Source organism: Haemaphysalis longicornis, unplaced genomic scaffold (assembly GCF_048455015.1).
Source record: "Haemaphysalis longicornis isolate Haplotype H1 unplaced genomic scaffold, Haemaphysalis longicornis Haplotype H1 scaffold_3, whole genome shotgun sequence".
NCBI classification, from domain to species: Eukaryota; Metazoa; Arthropoda; class Arachnida; order Ixodida; family Ixodidae; genus Haemaphysalis; species Haemaphysalis longicornis.
In genome coordinates, this window is record NW_027526335.1 from 125739308 (window position 1) to 125759824 (window position 20517).

General features: G+C 46.9%; 1 protein-coding gene across 3 annotated transcripts in view; it reads right to left on the reverse strand.

The window, feature by feature from the left end:
- Sh (Potassium voltage-gated channel protein Shaker) overlaps positions 1-20517 on the reverse strand; it is a 621315-nt gene that overhangs the window by 216012 nt on the left and 384786 nt on the right. Inside the window, exons 1-2 of one of the 3 annotated variants that reach the window (XM_077704116.1) lie at positions 13271-15466; positions 12463-12483 (exon numbers count right to left, since the gene is read on the reverse strand). The exons of 1 other annotated variant lie outside the window; for it this stretch is intronic. In XM_077704116.1, the coding sequence (XP_077560242.1) occupies positions 12463-12483; positions 13271-13359 (110 nt within the window). In that variant the 5' untranslated portion in view covers positions 13360-15466. Of the gene's footprint in view, positions 1-12462; positions 12484-13270; positions 15467-20517 lie in introns of those variants that run through there. One more of the 3 variants, XM_077704117.1, reaches the window with a different exon arrangement.

The following is a 20517-nucleotide window of genomic DNA, read 5'->3' on the forward strand; positions in this document are numbered from 1 at the left end:
TCCGTGCAAGGGTAGTGGAGTAATAATTAGTTAATTAAGATTTGATTGATTGATCGAATGATTAACGTATTGACTGAATTAAAGTTTATTCAGAACAGGGAAGAAAAACGCCGTTGTGCAGGTGAAAAAATCAAAAAAATTCAATGTGCCAATAAAAAGTGGCGGTAAGCAGAAACAAAAAAGACGCATACAACAGCGTTATAAAGAGTTCGCACAGGGACCAACAACATTACCACTTCCCACTGGTCAAATGACGTTGGCATCGACCAGTTGTGCTGACGAATCCAGAGGCACAGAATCCCAGATACGCAGGATGGCAAACAAGAAGACGTGCACGGTGTCTCCAAGCGCTCCAAACTTCGAACAGCATGCCCACCATGCGTTGCCGCATTGATCGTTACTGTCAACGCACCGTGGAAACGAGAGCTGAGGTCCCAACTTTGGTTCCAGTCGATACACTGGCGGGGCAACTACGCCGAAGAGAATTCGCCGCAAACATATACACTCCTAAATGACACCCCTTGCCTCTTGATTTTAGGCAGATTCACGTTTTCTTGTGTGGGCTCAGCAGATCGCAGCCATTTCTATGGCTACAAATATTCTTCGCCCATTCGCAGCCGCAAATTTCCAGTGATAGGTAGCTCCTGTAGAAGTTACACACAATCGAGAGAGAAACAACAACAAAGAGAGAACAAAATACTAATTGAAAGGCTCTCATGCAGACGCTCGCTTACGGCGACGGCCAAAACAAATGTCAGCGGTTATCGCTTTCACGAATATGCCCCTCAAGAGCGAGCTGGTTTGACAGCGTGCGTGCTTAAAGCATTTAAGCTGACCGTCCTGTAACGGTTCTTCCTTATTCGCAACGGTCAGTATACGTCCGAAAGAAGTCGCGCCAAAGCAGTAAAAGAACTGAATAACCTTCAAAAGAATGCCCGCTCAGGAACTGGACACCTTAATTAACGCTGTACTCGGGGGCTTCAGAAGACAACGCGACAGTGAACACGAGCCATCTATACGCACCAGGTAACCAGTGGTGTCAGGTGTTGGGGCACCTCCTTAAACCGAATATGTATGCACAGAAGGCGTGACAGCAATCGAGTATAAGTTCATTCATTACGGTAACGCTGCAAAGTTCTCCTATCCCCCATTGCTAGACATACAGGGGCATGTTTTGGGTCTCACTATTTGTACCTACAGTCAGCTGCTTTCTTTCCTCGTCAATTTTGCCCGCATGTCTTTCTGGCAGTACACAGTTCCCAATGCCGCATTAGCGAGATAACATTATTGACGGATGTCGCAGTGTACTGGCACCGTTTACGGGCTTCTACTTATCCCTCCAAAGAGGTAAACACAACGGCGGGGCATCGATGTTAGCTTAGCGAATACAACGGAAGTTTACCGCGAAAGAAAGCGCTGCAGCGGAGGGGATAACTGACGACAGAAGCAACAATAACAGAGGCAGCAATAATGGTATTCAACGATTTTTAACGTAAGGAATGACGCGGATGAAATAACTGCACTGCTACTCAATCTTGCTAAATATTTCTCATATGGTCATAGGATATGACACCTGTGTTGCCCTGCCAGACCAATAGCTTCAGTAATAATCCTGATTGATTGTAGGGTTTAACGCGCCGACGCAACGCAGGCGATGAGGCACGCCGTAGTGGAGGGCTCCGGGTTAATATTGATTACGTGGAGACCTTTAACCTGCGCCGAAATCTCGTGCACTCGGGCGTTTTTGCTTTTCGGAACCATCAGAAAAACGGCCACCACGGCGGGGAATCGAACCCGCGTCTTCGTGCTCAGCAGCGCAACGCCTTAGCCACAGAGCCGCCGCGGCGGGTTCAGTAACACTCCTAAACGTGTGCAGCTAATTTTTTATTGCCTGAGTTGGATGTGACATTCTGAGAAATCCGAATGTGGAACAATTTTAATAACTACATATTAATATTAGGATATTTCAGATCGCCTTACAACAAGGAAAGCTTCCGTTGTTTCGCGGGACGAAGTCGATATTAGAGCGACCGAGGGGTGCTGCCCTTTGCTGATTATTGGTTTTCCTGTGCTTAAATGGGCTGTAGTTGCGGTAAGAGTGGTTACGTATGTACAAAAGAGCAAAGGGTTCAGTGTTCGCTACATGTTTAGATATACACCTCAATAGCATACACTCATCGTGGGCAGATTATTATGACAAGTCAAGCGGAGCTAACGAAGTGTTAGCAAGGTAAACGTAAATTTAGTTATTTTGTTGTTGTTTTTTCGTTTATTTAATAGTCTCAAGGCTTAGTTAACACTAAGCGGGTTCGATCTATATCCAGGAAAATAGGTTGGCCTCCCGCATTTAGTCCAGCAAGGAACGGTAGGCAGGACCCTGGAGCCACCGATGGTAAAGCGTGTCTTGCCGCAAATTTAGGTCTGCTGCCATCAAACATTTCCTTCGAATGCCCTTAGTTCCAGGGCATGTTCATATTAGGTGGTGAAGGTGTGCCGGATTCGTTTCCTCAGAGAAGATTCGACATTTCAGATGTCCTCGGTAATCCCCTTTCCATCCACTCGTGCGGGCAGGAGTAAGAGCCGCGCCCAGTCGGATCCTTCGCAGTACAACCTCCTCCATCCTGGTAAGGTTCAGGGGGAGGAGAACCGAAAACGGAGGTATGAGAGTACGCGTTCGGCCTCGAAGATCCTCCTTTGCAGCCATTCGTGTGGCCCATGGGTCACTTGGGAGCTGGGCGGGGGATGATGGGGCCGGGCAGTTGTGTGAAAGGAAGTCAGCCCGTTCATTTCCTACAATACTGGTGTGACCAGGAACCCATGACACAACCACTTTGGATGACATTTTGCTGTGGAGCTGGTGGATGCGCTGGCCGATGATGGGGGTCTGCGCATTTAGTAAAGCGGGGTTGAAGTTTGCAGTGATGTACGACACCAAAATTTCGCACTGCGTTTCTTTCCACATCCATGCCTACACCAGCCCCACGACTCATATGCACCTTAAACACAACTAGCTGCAAGAATAGACACACTAGCGAAGCTGTGCAACGCATCGCGAAAAACGTATTAACCGGCAATAAAGACACGTCCTCACCCATGTCTTGGAGGATCGGCATTCTCTCGGTCAGCATGCGAGCCGCTCTGCGCTTACTCAGGCGTTGCGTAGCACCACAGGCGTTGCCTCTTTCTCGACGGCTCGGCTTGGCTTGGCACATATGACGGATCTTTCGCAACTGGTCCAGCTAGACCGCTCGTGTTACAAATGTATTGGCAGTAGCAGGAATGTTTTAAGCCAGTTTCCGAGCCGAACAATACACATTTGATACAGTCCCCATCTACGTAAAAAACTCGCATTGGAAACCACAATCGCTGGATACTATGCTTTTCCGCCGTGCAAGGAGCGAAAATGGGTTCAGATCTAGCCCCTGTGTCCAGCTTGGCAAAAGAAAAAAAAAAAAAAGAGGAAGCACGCATTTGCTTCAGTTGTACGCGGTAGCGTTCTCGTTGCAACCAGACTTCGAAGCAGCGCCCACGCTCGGTGAGGGTGCTCAGTGAGGCTGGAACAGCCCCGCAGCAATTCGCTTTGAATAGACCGAGCCCCTGCAGAGCAATGTCGGTGGGGGCTCGGTCGTGAATCGGGTCAGTTAATGACTTCCACAGACTGCCCAGTGGCCAATTTCCTTCTATCGGATCTTAAGTTGAATATTTCTGGTCTTGACATTCTTACTGCTGTCACGAATCATTAAGAACTATACTGGCTCGGAACTAATGCAACGATCTTGCAGCTTTCGCGTGACGTTGCCAAGTTTCATGCTATTTGTAGTAGACATCGCTGATAGATAATCGTTTGAATAATAGTTCAACAAAAAATCAGAGGACGACAGCGGAGGAGAAGCGCTACGTATTGCTTTGCAATAAAAATCCAAGGTGTTACGGCATTCCCCCTGCCTTGCCTTCTACTGAGTAGTGACGTATCAGCCACGGAAATGCTGCCTGCCAAACGCGCCCCCGTCTGCGTGCCGGCTGAAACACGCCAGACCGCGGCAGGAAAGGCGCCGTGTTCGTATTTCTTTTTTTATTCACCAACACCTCCTCTCTCCTTTCTCTGCCGGCCCAACTCCGGCCACAACGCGCCTATTGATCACAGCGCAGGGGCCGTTGCCGTACGAAGCTGCAAGGCACGCTGGCCGACGGCTGCCGGGCACACAGGGGCTTCCCGAGAGCCTACTTTCGCTCTGACGTCGCCGCATCTTTTTGGTGTGCATGTTTCAGGGTATGCCGGCTAAGGGGGAGGACTAAAATCATGACAAACTATGCTGTGTGAATGCGAATGACCAGCGAAGCTTCTTTAGCACACGACACTGAGAAGACAGAATTCAGACGAAAGTTACAGGGAAATGTTGATTGTCTTGAGCTGCATTGTTGATTCACGTGGATGAGCAGACCAGGGCTTTCCGGAATAGCCACCGGGATGACGACCAACTATCGGCGTCTGAAGCTCGTCGCAATAAAGTTTTTTTACTCTCGCCCTCTTGAGAGGGAGCGGCGGGTATCCTTAACATGTCAGCACAAACTCCTATTTTGACTACTGATCTCAAAAACTCCTATTTTGACTACTGATTTCAAAAATAATGCCCAATGATAACTAAACTACTCAATTTGCATATTCAAGTGATGAGACGTATGTGCTTCAAATCTAAGTCGCAATGTCATCTAGACAATGGTGGCTATTACTAACTAATATACTGAAGATGCATATCCAAGGTATTACATGTGCAGGCTTGATGTCCAAATTATGTTTTGAACAGCGTGTGGCTCTGATGATGAGCGCGCGAAAATAGCGCACACACCAGGACATTTGCTCTTCAACAACTCACGCTATAGAACACCTCGCGCCGCAAATACACGTGGAGCCTCGGGAGTTTTTGTTCGCCAGAATGAAAGCTCCAGGGAACCCTTACACGGAACCCTGCCATATACGCTTCAATTAAAGACGACTGATTAGACGGAAGAGATCGCACGTGGTACTCGTTGTGTTCGCCGTTGTCTACCACGCTCTAAAATGCAGGTAGTAAAACAAGAGAGAAAACTGAGGACACATCATAAAGTGCAGAATTGGCCCCCGGCAATAAAAATATTTCCCAAATAAATTAATCTGAAAAGAGAACTAACGACGCAGGACACGTGTAAGTTGCGAACTGCAGGAATCGTGTAAGAGGCCTACAGAGAACGACGGTAGAAGAGAACGCTGACTGAAGATATGCCATGTGTCCGTACAAACATACGCGAACTTATACGTATACAAAATATACGAGACATACAATGATATATAGAGGATCATTAGATACACAACAATACATACATATTAGAGGATGATACGTGTACAACGCACGCAACAAAGACAAACCGACACGACAAAAAAGAGAAGGTTGAACGGTGACCATAATGTAACCAGATTTCTTTTGGAAATAATATATAATAGGTAATATGAACCATTCCGAACATGCGGAGAGAGAGAACCACGAAATAAAAACAAAATTCTCCAAGTCGTGAAGTACAGCTGGTAAACTTGTTAAGCTTATTGCTGTTTGTCATTCGCAAAGTCCAACAAAAAATCCACAAATTCCACCAAAGTCCACAAAATTCAAAGATATTATTAGGACGTTGGCCAGCGTAAAGACCAGCGATGAGGAAGGGTTCAGATTAAAAACTAGCTTGCGGCCCCTTCAGCTGCAGTCTGCCGCACCATTCTTCGTATTACCCGCAGTGCGGAAATGTGTAAATGCAACTTTGTAGCCACCTGAGAGCATCAACAAAAACGGTGAATAGTTTCTCACGCTCCTAGCCACACGCACAGGAGCGATCGGCGCAATACAGTCAAATATTAGGTTCCTGTATTTACTGACTGATTTATGCCGTTGTCTATTTATTTATTTATCAACCACAAGCACCACGCGTGAACACACTTCTTTCAAAGTTTAATACAACGTTACAACAAAAGAAAGAGATGAACGCCAAAAATGCGAGATGAATATTAAGGTAAGGTTGCTCCAGTACGCTCGACTGAGCACTTACGCCCAAGGAGCAAATTAAATTTAAATCTGCGCCTTGGTTGATGCTCGGGCTAAGCCTTGCAGGAAACATCAACATGTTCAATGTCTTGGTTATTCGCGGTATTTGCACGCGCCGAGAGTTGCGTAGACTCATGCAGCTTAAAATAAAAATAAAGTAAAATCTCCTTGCCGAACACCAAAATGTGGCCACCCACCCTTCCTCCGGCTTCCCCGTACTATTAGCAGAGTCCTTATGCTTGCTTTTTGTCGTCCCATTTTCCACGCCAGTGTCTAGGGAAAGGCTTACGCGGACACGATTATTGATTTTGTAGTGTCTTCGCTCGGCTTGAGAAAAATAACATAGACGGGCACTTAGCACCAAGCCTTGTTTTTTTTTAATTAAAAAAACAAAAACAAGAAAACCCGAAACAGTACCCATTTGACCCTTCCGCACTTGAGTTACATGTGACAGCAAAAACGAAATTTTCGAGGACGCCTATGACCCTCTTAATATGTAGTGAATGGGAAACCATTAGTGTCTAATTGCCGACAGTGTCCTCTCGTTTCCATGCATTAGTGGCCGATTTCCGAATGTGTCTTTTCATTAACATCACCACCGGTTTTCCTTTGCCTTTTTTCTTCTTCGTTCTGTTAACTTTTCCTTGAAACGGGCTCGAGTTCGCAATGCAAGCCCTGGGATATTTACAGGTACATAACATTTTGCTCACCAGAATAATACTTCTGTTTTAGCATGCTCAAATTACTTATCTAAGCCTTAATACCAGTCCCTGCACTTAGTACTAAAGTTATGTACTCGCACTTAGAGTTATGTACTTATTACTGAAGTAAAGTTTCGTTGCGTCGTACTCTTTCATTGAGTTGTACTCTTTGGGCTGTATGTGGGCAGCCAATTCATCATTGACAGTTTCATTTTTATTAGGCTATTCCCCTGAGCGCATAAAAACGCGAAACTGGACATTTCGACCCAGCAAACACTTGAAAGAAATCTGTGTGATTCGAGTACTCGGCTGGTCGAGGGCGCGTTCGGAACTTACAGGACGGCACGCGTACATTCAACTCACGTCTCTAGAACTCCTGTGCCAAAATACAAAACCGCACGACCAAAAACGACAATCCCCTAATCTGCCCGCTGGTACCAACGTTGACACTATATGTCACGCAGGTGTACAGGCATCTTTTCTGAAAAGTACGTAGGCTGCGCCAAACGGGTAGTTGCCTTAAGGTTTTAAGCGAGAACACTTACTCTTGAGGGGGCCCAAAATGTGGTCGGCGAAAACGCTGGCGAAGGCGTTTCTATTTTTTCTCAGCCACCAATCGGAGAAACTACGCCCCCCTGGGTGCAACAACCGCAAGGAAACTGTGCAACTCTTGCAACTTTCGGTGAACTGCCGTACGAATTTCCAGTAAGACAAGAGAGAGAGAAGGAAATCGCTAACTTGTGCCCCTCTCCACTATGAACAGGAACAAGTAGTAGTGAGGGTTCTAGGACGGAAATTGCTGTTCAGCTCAGCGTTACCTTAGGGTGACCAGCTGGGCCTGCATCGACTTCATTTGAACTCTGTATGCCTCCTCCGTTCACCCACTGCCATTTCTTTTCTTTACGAGAATCGCAACCAGTCGACATGTAGCCCTTTTAACGTTTTGCTATCCTCATTTTATGTTCGCCCGATTGGGGCATTTTTTTGTCCTTTTTGCATTGTGTATACGACGTTTTGCTTGATTGTGTGTTATTATCTGCTTTACAGTATTTTGTGTTATTTCTGTTTTTGTTGTTTTGTTCCAATCTCAGTTTGCAATCGTGTGCGCCGCCCTTACTCTATGCCCTACCACGGGCCTGTAATGGTGAAAAAATCTTGAATCTTGGACAACAAATAAAAAAACAACTTTTTCGATTGCAAGAAGACAGACATTTTCTTATTTACCGCTAGCATAAAATGTTTAGGCTGCAATCGAGCACTCTAGTTTATGCCTGGAATTCTTTGCAGCAGAGACGATCCTGGCCTGGCCTAGGAATTGTGACGCAGTCTTAACAGTTTTGAACACACCTCTCGGCACAAGCTAGCAACTAAAAATCGAACGCAAAAAAAAACCCCAGCTTCCCACGCGGAAGTTCCCTCTTCCGAAGTTCCCTACTTGCGCAGCCTACGTGTACTGCTCGGGGTATTTTTGATTTACTTGACGCCCCCTCGCCTTTTATATCTATATATCTGTATATTTCATAAGATCTTTACTTAGTGTAAGTAAAAACAGAAAAATACTGTTCCCCAGACGAAGCAGAAACCTACAAACTAATATCCGTAATTACACACCCTCTGAAATTTCTTTCCTGACACGCTCAGAAAACGAAGTTTCAAACCTCGCGGCCCTATACCCAAAGAAGCAGCGCAGTTGTGCTGTAGCAGTCATTTTTGACTTTCAGAAAAGAAGGGTAAGCTCCAAGCTTTCCAAGCTAAGGGTAAGCTCCAAGCTTTCACAGCTCACCTATTTTTAGCATCTGCCGTAAATATCTACACGCATGTGCCAGAAAAAAAAAGGTACGTGGGATGTTCTGTGGGGCTAGTTGGTCATTAGACATGACGAAAAGGAATGCGCTAACAAGGACAGGACAAAGAAAGCAAGTCACAATACGGTGCACCCTGACGGTATATAAGGCTAAAATGAATGCGCGCTACCTTTTACCCTTTACATTGCGTCAGTTTGACCTTAGGTTCACCACCGTTCAAGCCTTTCGGCTTCAGGCGAATCCGATAGTTCAAGACGCAGTTGGGCCAATTGCACCAGCGAATGAGAAACGCGTGAGAACAAAAACCGACGCGAACTAGAAAAAAAAGGGCCCATCTCCCCGCGAGGGGGACTCGAGTAAATGCGTCGCATAGGGGGTGGGTGTATTGCGTTAACGTTTAGTGTTTGGGGAGTTGGTGGTAGTGAATGCGTTGTATCAGCAGCTTCTTGACGTAGTTTGAATGAGTCAAGGATATAAGGCGCATTCGTAGCCTTTCATTCTGTGTCGGTTTTGTGGCGCAGTGGGAAGAGCACCATGTATTTCGCGTTCCGCCCACAGGTAGTGAATGCGTTGTATCAGCAGTTTCTTGACGTAGTTTGAATGAGTCAAGAAGATAAGGCGCGTTCGTAGCCTTCCATTCTGTGTCGGCTTTGTGGCGCAGTGGGTAGAGCACCATGTACCTTGCGTTCCACCCGCAGGGTCGTGGGATCGAAACCAGGCGCCGGTAAGTATTATTTTTTTATATAGTGTAGGGGGAGGGGTGCGGACCTGTTGTGGAGAGCGAGGAGGGTAGCGTGATGCGGGAGAGGAGGAGTGGGGGAGAGGGCGCACCTGGAACGGCTGTTGCGGACGCCGAGGCACGCCGACAACGCCGGGTGACATCGTGAGTTAAAGAAATGCTCTGCATTTAAAACAGTAGCGTCGCTTCAAATATTGACAGGAACGAGATTTTCTGCGCAAATAAATTTAGCGAAGCGGTGTCGAGAGGCCTTTTCAACAATACAGGCTTTTCCGAACCGTTCCGTCTTCTTGGAAAAACTCGTCCTTCCGCTTTGCCAATATTTTTTTAAACTGGCGTTGGTTATTGAAGCACCGTGATTCTGTTTCTATCTTTTCATCACACGTCAAGACTTAAAACCCTTACTGATGAACCCACGTCGAAATGCATATCACCGAAAACGTGTTAAGAACGAAGTTAACAAATCCAAGCCTAGTTTTTTTTACAATTTTTCAGCACTTCAAGTGCGATCGTGATAACATTTCCACAAGAGGTGACAAATTGAGGTGCGTGCGCTTTTAGATAAAGCAACAACAGATTTAACGGTTGACAGCCATCAAGCGTCTGATCGCCACAACGATGATGACAAGCTGGAGAGCGTAGTAATACACCGCTAGCTTAAGATCGTGCCAGGCACGCGGACGAAAACAACCATAGTTTTTTAGTGTTACAAGAAAATTCATTGCACCTCAGCCGTGAGCTAATAATGAAGGATGAATACCGTTTGGCGTAATCGCGGGCTCGGCGTAGCGGAAAAACAGTGTGACCTTTTTCCTGGATATCTAGATTAGATATAAAGGTTGCGAGAGAGGTGGCATCGCCGCTAAATGTACTTTCTACTTTTTTGTACGCACGCCGTACGCATGAGCCATTGAGATGAATCGGTACACAGTTTGGTTGTAACACAAGAGATTTCCCTAAACAATTTCGCCGCAGGTGACGCAGTCGAAGAATGCTCATCAGCCCTTAAAAAAAGAGCGATGCCCCGTGACTGTTTAAAAAGTGCCTGATATTTGCAAGTTGAGCCGTGTGAGCATCTTTAAGTAATTTGGTAATGTGTTTGGCTCTCATCATACCTCAAACATTCTTATGCCATTACAATCATTCTGGGGGGTCGTTATTGGCCGACAATTTCTTCGCAAACTCCAACATAAAACATACGTTTAAAACCTATACATTGCGCTTCAGTTGGGATCACCAGGCAGTTTTATTTCCCTTCAACGTATTTTCCTACTGTGCTTTTCGGAACTTGTTCTAATGATCCCACGTTTACTGTGGCGCGTTATTGCTAATTTATTTCTTTTCTTTTGACCGTATACCCTCCCTTTTTCACTTTCAGTAGCGCTTTTCTCGCCATATCGTTGACCCAGCAGTTGAATAAAGTGATTGCTTTCAGACCTGTGACAGTCTGTGGCATTCGGGGGTGAAAAACTGCTTCGGTGAGCTAAGCCTACTGCGATAGTAAGAACACATAAGGTAACTTCACCTGGATTACTATGGTTGTCATAGCTCTCTTCTCAAATAGTTGACAAGTTTGGCCAAGGCCAGCATGACAGAACATTTCGCGATCAATAAATATATATCATCGTAACGATTAGGCAACTAGGCATCAGAGATATCAGGTCATTCGTTTCCGGGCCGTTCTATATATTTCATGTTTGTTATTAAATAGAAAAACCGTCCACAACTATTTTAATCTTCACTTGTGCGCTTTCCCCACATTCTGCAGCATCGATTTGGCAGTGATTGCGATCCTCATTTCGCGCCTTTCCCGCCATTGTGATCCTTTTTTGGCGTGTATTTTGGGCATCTTAGAACCTGCTGACAAATGCGTAATCGTTAATAGCAATTTAACATAAAAAACCTAAGAAAAAATTATATCTTCAAATTACGTAAAATACATCTAGCATCTACGATGCGCATCTTCGCGTGATATAAAGGCTGTCCCACAACCACTGCCACTGTAACAAGACAAATATCAGTAAAACCGATTGCGTTTACTTCCATTAGGTTTGTCTGCGGTTCAACTTCGACTCAAAACATCAGAATTCACTGAGATAAGCCTGCTTTGGTACAAAAAATTCCGACTCATTCTTCTTTATGAATGTGGATGACCCGCCAAGCTTTCCAGCACACGGAGTAGAGGTGTGACAAAAAATTTAGGTATGACCAAATTATATTTCTTTCGTGCGTTCATGTTGGTCATCTCTGAAAAAGACAGATGCACACTCGCGCAAACTTTATTCCTGACTACTGATCTTGAAAATGAAGCCTATTTATAACGAATCCATTCAAGAAGCACACCCGAGTGATGTAACAAATAAGCTTGAGGTCTGAATCATGTCTGGAACGGCGTGCGACTTTGGCTGGTAACCGCTGGTGCTATGGAACGCATCGCGCTTCAAAGACACGAGTAGTCTCGGACTTTCTGTTTGCAAACGTAAAAAATACACAACACTATAGACATATAAGCTTCTCTTAAAACAATTTTTTACGAAGGCAGACCGAAACCAGATGATGAGGCGGAAGATACGCGTTCAGTCTGAGCATGGGGCTCTGTTCCACAAGCACAACGTAGATACCGATTCATTTCGAATATTAACGACCACCCAATCTGATACGCCGCCTCCGCGAGTTGCTGCTCTGAGTAGGCCAGTGTTGTCACACGTAGTGTACAGGTTACTACACTCAACGAAATCGATTATGCGCATCTCATTTACCCTACCCGCCACCCCGCGTCAACACAACTAGTTTCGCTACTGCGTCAAAAACAAACCCGACGGCGTGATTACCCCTATTTCTAACTTACTAAGAGTCCGGGTACAGTAATCGACTCTGGTACCTTTGTCTGTGACGTTTTCACTTTTGTAATACCTCTTCACACGGCTTCAGTACACTTCTCTGACTAGGCTTGAAGAAATTCGTACACTGGGTGGTTAGGGGGGACAATACTTGGAGTTCAAAAACAGGTTTTTTTAAATCTTGGCCTTACAACGCCGCGAGAACTGGCAGCTCGTTCTAAAAAGCACATCTATCATCACCATCACGAAAGTAATTTTGATTATTACTACGTAACACCACATTTAGGGAAAAAAAATGCCAGAACTCACGCATTTGTGGCCGGAGACCCTCTGAAAAGAGAATGAAGAGAAAACAAACTAGCCTGTTTTTGAATCCTAATGACAACTTACCAACTAATATAAAGCAGTGCCTCTTCTCAATAGTAAAAGGTCAAAAATGTTAGAGCACCCTAGATATTTTGTATAGGAATGTAACGCGTCAAAACCTAAACCGGCAGTAAATAAGATGACCACAACGAAGTAGTTCAACTATGAGAATTTTGCAAAAATTACGAGGAAAAAAATACCGGTGATGAAACAACCATAACGGGAAAACACAGTAAAACAGTAGGTCACGCTTTGTGTGAGTGCGGTGAAGCCATGTTTGTTCTAAAAATTTGCAAATTTTTTAACCCTGCACTTAAAAAGAATGACGGTAAATGAATGTCCTGACAAATGATTTGGCACACAAGCAAAAACAATGTAGAAAAAGAAAAAAATCGGACTCCCTCCGAACTCTTATCCAATGCAGCGCAATTAAAAAACGACGTGCATTGGCGTTCAGTATCGACTGCAACGCTCATTAGTATTCATGGCTTCATACAACCTTCTCTTGGAACCCAGATCCTGAAATCAAGTCCACGTTAGGAGGACAATGTCCTAATGCATCAATCCCCAAACTAACTTTTATGCCAAGCGTAACTGTCCTGGCGATAGTATCTCTTGCATACTAACGAGCGTTGCAGGTCAAACTGAGCGGGGCTGTACATGGTTTAACGACGCGCCAGCGAAGTGCAACCACGGCAGCCTCTGTGAAAACTTTCGCTTGAGGGGGAGCCAAGATAGTACGTGTACTCACTGCCAGTTATAGTCATGTAGTATTTCGGGCGGAAGTTGCGTCTCTTGACCACCGGTTCCGGCCTGGGACCAGATGCCGACGGCCGCCATGACACCACTAGCATCAGTTTTCACGGAAAACCGATCACCGCAAGCACCCGCCGGACACCGTGCGCATCACCATCAACATCATCATCATCATCAACTGCACAATCGTCGCCGACACAAACACCAAAGTTAACGCAGCGGAACCGCCTTCGGCGCATTTTCAAGCGCGAACACCGAGACGGAACGTCACATGCGCAGAGCAGACGCTGAGCCCACAGAAAACCTCCGTGTCGACATGTGGAAAGTTGTAGCGTAGTGATGACGATCGTTCACTGGTATCGCCGCAGGACGGGCAACGTCGGAAGTTTTTCGGGAGACGTCAGCGGCAGGACGCAACTCACGAGCCCACGACCACGAAGAGTGGACAAACGTCGTAGGCCCGTCCGGTTCCATCATTATACAAAGGACGGCGCATGGACTGGGATACGCAGACGACACCGTGGACGCACGCTTGATTGTCGCGAAAATTTTTTTGTCTGCAGGCACACCGCCGTTGTCACTTTCGCTGCGAAACACGTTATCCTTTTTGACGAGGATGACGTCCGCTGCCACTGGTGTCGTCTGCTTCGCTGGCCCAGCTGTCGTCTGCTTCAATGACAACCTTTTTCTCCGTTGTCTGCTCCTATTATGCACCAGCCGCCGCACGTTTAAAATACATTTTTTCCGGCCGTCTGCTGCTTCCTTGCCGGCTGTCGTCTGCTTCAGAGGTGACTTCGAGGGCTTGAGTTGCTCGTACTGCTGCTGCTGCTGCTGCGAATGATGTGGAGGGAAAGCGAAATACGTCACTGGCCCCGGGGAAATAAAGTGTTCGAACGAACACCAGCGTCGCCGCTGCTGCGCCGCCGAAGATTAGAGTGCACGGCAGAACCCAGGTCGAGCGGACTTAGACTCGTGGCTTCATTCCAAGAGAAACGGGCTCCGATGAGCGGCACGGAGTTATCGGAAGCGCATCTTCACCGCCGCTGGCTGGTTCTTATTTTCTTCATCCTTCACGCCACCTGTCGACCTGGCGGTCGTACGTTTTTAGAAATACTTTTTCCGTCTACGGGTGCGTGCTAATCAATGTTGTGCTTTCGGCGCCATGAGCGACGAATCGCCGGCTTACAACAACACCATTCTGTATTTACATTTCCGCTCGGCGACTGCTCCGGTAGACGAGTGAACGTACTGCCACGTTTAGCACCTTCGGTCGCATCTGACGTCTCTGGCAAGGCGGTCGGACTACGCGACAACCAGCGAGCAATGTTCTTAGGTCACAAAAATCAACAAGCCTCATATCAAAATCGCGACGAACAACTTTCGAGCGGCGGCAACAGTGTGCTAAAACTGGCATTTTTGTGGCATCCATCAACGAAGTTTGTGGTCGTTACGGCGTGCTCTGGGCAAATGCGGTTCATGGAGTTTCATGTGAACGCATTCAACGCTACCCGTAAAGCTAGAAAAATGTTCGCCGGACCAAAATTCAACGGTTCGTTTGCCGCTCACTGCTTACAACGTGGATTCAGAGCAAACAGGTGTGCTGTTCCAGCAGAGAGGAAAACTATCACCGAACGCTAACGGGTTGGACAAATGGTTCCAACGGTGTGGAGAGCACACGACGACTTGGTACAAAAAATGGAGGGTAACGAGCGCGTATACAACAGGCAAAGCGGGCGAAAGCGTCGTACAAAGCACAGGTACTGTTGTCGGGACAAAGCGGCGGGCGGTTTAAGCGTGGCAAGGACGCAGCGGCGAGACGGTTTTGGCACTGGAGCGGTGGTGGTCCGCGCTGCCTGACGGGTTACATCCGAAACTTTCGTCGATTCAAGCGTCGCGTGTCGGCTCGGCGAGCGAAGAAAGTGACACTCCTCGTGCAAGGCGCAGGTTCACTCGCGACACGCGCGCAGAGACGGGGTCCGTCGAGAGAGCACTTTCGCCGCGCTGGGAAGAGCCGGGCAAGTCGACGCAGGAAATGGGGGAGGAGACGGGAGGGCTGTCGGTGTTGTGCGGAGCAGCTGTCTTCCAGTAAGCGGTGGCGTGGCTCGCGCCCGGTGCCGCCGCGTATTCAAGATGGCAGGTTGGCGGCGTGAGAGCGCTGCGGGGAAGCCCGCTATCCGGGGCCGCCGGCCGACGCGCGTGCCACTGGAACCCGCCGGGTCCCGACTGCAGCCATCGCGCGCAGCCGTGACGTCACGCGCCCATGAACGCACGCGCCGCCGGCAGAGGACGCTAGCTTCCGTCAATGAATTTAAACTTCCCTCCGCGCTTTTGGGCTCTCCTGGGTAGACGTTCCACCCCGTTTTCCGATCAGCTGAACTTGTTTCCTTGTTCTTGCCATAACCTTAATGTTGTCGCTCTCCCAAACAAACGTTCTACGCCGCCCCTCAGCTTCTAAAGTTCTTTTATGTTTTTGAACGCTCTTTGTTGTTCGTAACATCCAGTGTCATCGCTCTCTTAAAATATAACTACGCCCGCAAGACAAGAACATCTATGCGTTCGTAATGTAGGAAAATACATACTTTTATCTCGTGAGATGTGTCGTTAATTTTGTAATGCCAGAATTTATAAAATTTTGGAATCGAAAACACTTTAGCGTTCCATTTGTGTGGGTTCTCGTGTTTTTAGGTACGCTTTTGGCAGGAGAAATTAACCGAGGATATCAATAAACAGATGGAAGCCCGGGAAGTAGTTACTTCTCCGTCCTTAGCGTTTGTAGGTATCATGCCCGGAGGGTTGGGCTCGCGCCGAATTTTCCGCTATGGTCGTTTGTTTGTTACTCTGTTGCTTGAGATGATTATCTCTGCGTGTGTTAAATAGAACTTTTAAGCGATGACAGCAGTAGCGGAGCTGGACGAACGTACAATGCTGGTATCTGGAGCCTATTCGGGGCAACACTGGATCCAAACTTACTTCTTGAAGGGAACTGACATCTTGGAGAGAACTCTTGGAGAGAACGTCTTTTCCAGATAGCGCGGATTTGGTGGGGGACCTGTGAACTTGGATAAATGGCGGTGGGGGGGGGGGGGGAGCGCCTGGTATGAACCACAGTCGGAGGCCCTCTGGGCTACTACTATCGATCTCACCACTCCCTGTTCGGGTGTATTCTTGGCGTATTATAGCAAGCTAATCGATTCAATGCTTGTTGATACTTAAATTCCAAATGCGTGCGTGGTCCCGGCAAACATTGGTGTTGCCCGTGGTGCGAAAGTCGCACCACTGTAATCTTGGGTGGCAAGCTGTCTCAGTTTGGTAACGTCGATGGAGCGTTGAAGTCGATGATAGGCCATGAGGCCAGAAAAAAGCTAGACAGACTAAACGATAACGCAAACCGAATGACCGAACCCGCTGCGCCACTGCCGTCATTTGGATTGACGACCGGCATTTTTTCTCCCCTGAAATGGTGACAGCGTGCACGGCACCGTGTTGGTGGCATTGTACATTGACGACGCAGTGTAACGGTGTCTGCCATTGACCAACGTCCGTGACGCTGAGCCATTTTTTCGTTGTGCCGTGCCTGCGTGCGGGTGGGCGTGCTCGCGTGCATGTGACTGTGTATGTGAGTGAGTGAAACACTTTATTAAGGACGAGAGGCCATAAGGCCCTGTGGGGAAGTGAGGATGGCGGAGGAAGAGGAGAAAGGGAGAAGTCACAGTTCATCACAATTCACACAGTGTGCACAGTTATAGTTTTAAGGTCCAATTCACAAGATGCACATTTCCCTCTGTCAGTGGCACCAAAATGCACAGTTTGCACTGTTGACATTGGTCGTGGATGGGTATGGCCAGTCCGGGAAAGTGTGTCAGACCGCTACACCAACTTGTACAGACCGCTTTCAAGCGCGTACTGGGTAATCATTACTAGAATAGCGGGGTCTTCACGGACACGACTAACGTGCTCCAGTTCAGTCGTGGGTGCAGGACCCACAGTTGGCAGTTGACGGCGGTTGCGGGTGAATATAGGAGAGATCCAAATTAAGTGGAAGAGATTTGGTATGGCATCACTATTGCAGTGGGGGCATCGGTGCAATTGAGAGCCTGCCGGGGCTGGCCACTTATGTACAATGTGTGGTGTGTACGCTGTATTTGCATACACTTTATTGGAGAATACCTCGATCGAACGTGAAAAGGGTTTGAGAAGTGCAAGGATGCCAACAGGAGTTTCAGCTTGCAAACGCTTACTGCTTTCTTTTTTGAGGAGACGTAGCTGGAGTTGCCAATCTGCTTAGAGAGAGGGGACGGGCGTGGCGGGCACTGTGGGAGGTGATTGTAGCCTCTCCCTGGCAGCGTCGTGAGCCATGCGGTAGCCTTGTGCACCGGAAGTATGTCCCGGAGTCCAAACAATGCGAATTTTGAATCCTTCAATTTGTAGGTCTAGTATCGTGGTCAGGATATTTGTCGCCGTGGTGTTCGGGGAAAATGGAAGGTTCAATTCTCGGACTATGTATGTATGTATGTATGTATGTATGTATGTATGTATGTATGTATGTATGTATGTATGTATGTATGTATGTATGTATGTATGTATGTATGTATGTATGTATGTATGTATGTATGTATGTATGTATGTATGTATGTATGTATGTATGTATGTATGTATGTATGTATGTATGTATGTATGTATGTATGTATGTATGTATGTATGTATGTATGTATGTATGTATGTATGTATGTATGTATGTATGTATGTATGTATGCATGCATGCATGCATGCATGCATGTATGTATGTATGTATGTATGTATGTATGTAAGACAAAAATAAGGGTTGGCAGTCAAGAAAACCTCGGAAAGCAATGGGGAGGATATGGTAGGTCATAGAAACAGATAAAGAATTTAGAAAGAAAGAAAGTGGAGAAAAAATGCCCGCCAGGTGGGATCCGAACCCACGACCTCCAGAATACCAGTCTAGTGCGATAACCACACGCTACCGGCAGGGCTACTTTTCCTCATCACTTTCTGGGGTATTGTATGTATGTATTGTATGTATGTATATATGTATGTATGTATGTATGTATGTATGTATGTATGTATGTATGTATGTATGTATGTATGTATGTATGTATGTATGTATGTATGTATGTGTGTATGTATATGTACGTATGTACGCATGTGTATGTATGTATGTGTATGTATGTATGTATGCATACATGTATGGATGCGTGTGTTTTATGCATGCATGCATATAGGTATCTAAGCATCCACGTACGTATATACGTATGTATTTATGCATTCATTTAGTGTGTAGTGTGTATTTATGTACAGTCATCCCTCGTTATAACGAAGTCAGCGGGATGGCGAAAAATTTCGTTATCAGTGGTATTTTATTATAAGCGACAACTCGGGAAAACTAAAGTAGTTGAGCTTTATTTGTGCCACAACTGCGAGGAATCAAAGCACAATGTATTCAGTGAAGCACAACTGTGTTCATATGCAAAAAAGGCAGTGAGCTTTGGTTGGTTCTTGTTCTTGCCGGGCGCGAGCAACCTGGCTCCAATTTGACCAAGCAGTGACTGGCGTCCGAACGCCTCGCAGACTGCAGAGCGAATGAGGAGGAGAAGGCAGTGCCCTATTTTATAGGGGGGAGGGGGTGGGGGGCGGGCCGTCACGGAGCGCTACGAGAGTTTTGCGCTGGAAAGCGCCGCAAATTCCACAGCTGGAATCTGAGGTTGTGTTTGTGGAGCTCAAAAAACGCTTACCCGTTCATTGTGGGAAGACAGCACAATCATAAAAACAGACCGGTTTTGCACTAGGCGCTCTGCATGATTACTGGGAAATTTTTTTCTGAGGTGTCCAGCCGTGAAGTTCGGAAAACGAGTTTTTGGGCGCCCCGCTCTCGACGACACTTCTAATTCTACGCTTCAAGTGTCAGTGTTCGCGCACCGTCGCGTCCACGCCATTGACAAATGCCTAGTAACAAAATTCGATCACCCTAACACGCATTTCGACCGTTTGTTTTAAATCGGATGGCGCAAACAGAGTATGACCGGCTCGAGAAAATCGCCGGGGAAACACCAGCTTGTCAACTTTCCATCATGACTGCCTGACTCGCCGCTGGGTCGCCGCCGCTCAGCGACGCCTTCGCTCTAAGCGGGTCCAGCTCTTCATGCGCTTCGAGTAATGCGGCCTAATATGCATGCGTTTGGGTTGGGACCAGAAGAAATTTCGAACAAAGCAATTTCGTTATAATGAGGGATTACTGTATATGCGTATCGGTGTACAAATGTAAGTAGGCACGTACAGGTCTGCCTGAAGTCAACCATGTTCAATAGGGGGGTGTCTAACCCACAACTTCCGCATAATGCATTCGAAGCTCTACCAATTTATCGACTTTCATTTGGTTATGCCGTGACCACGAAAAGAAAATAACACCATTATTTGGCCCTCAAACTTCAAAAACTGTTTGCAGGAAGCAGCCATTATGAACGCTAACAAGGGCCGCAACCTATGTGATATATATATATATATATATATATATATATATATATATATATATATATATATATATATATATATATCATACTGCCCATAGCTCGCCCAAACTTTAACTAATACAGAAGCTGCACTGGGTATGCCCTTGGCCGGATACCCTTTGATTAGTGACCCAGTAATGCAAAAGCATTTAAAAAGGGACGTTAGACGGGAGTCAGGTCCCTGACAAACGGCGAAGGGAGAATTCCAATATCTCGGGTGTGGGCGGCTATGTAAGCCGATCAGGGCGGACGACGCGGATGATGGCATCTGCGAAGGAGTGGCACAGGTTAAATGAGGCGAAAGATCGGTTTCCCTGGCATGCAGGCGGCATGCCATTCCGCGCGCGTGTTGAATGAAGCTCTCAGAGCGAAGGCGGGCAGCGAAGAGGGAGAGGGCGCCTAACAGCACAGCAGGGCGGCGGATTTACCAAAACGTAACACCGCCGTCCCCCCGTCACACTGTGATTAAATCGTGCTTGTTTGAATGTCTGGCATTTTCTTCCCGGGAAACGTTCCCATGTGCTACGGTGAGACGCGTGGTAGTTCGCGCTTGACCAACAACGGCAAACATTCGGTGGTGGGGCCAGCTACGCTCCGCGACTGGGTTTCAACTTCAATTAATCTCTATTTGACATTCATGGGTACAAATGCCAGGAGCACAGACAAAAAGCCATTGAGACAGGCTTGACGAGGTCTCTGCCCCCTAATTTGAGAG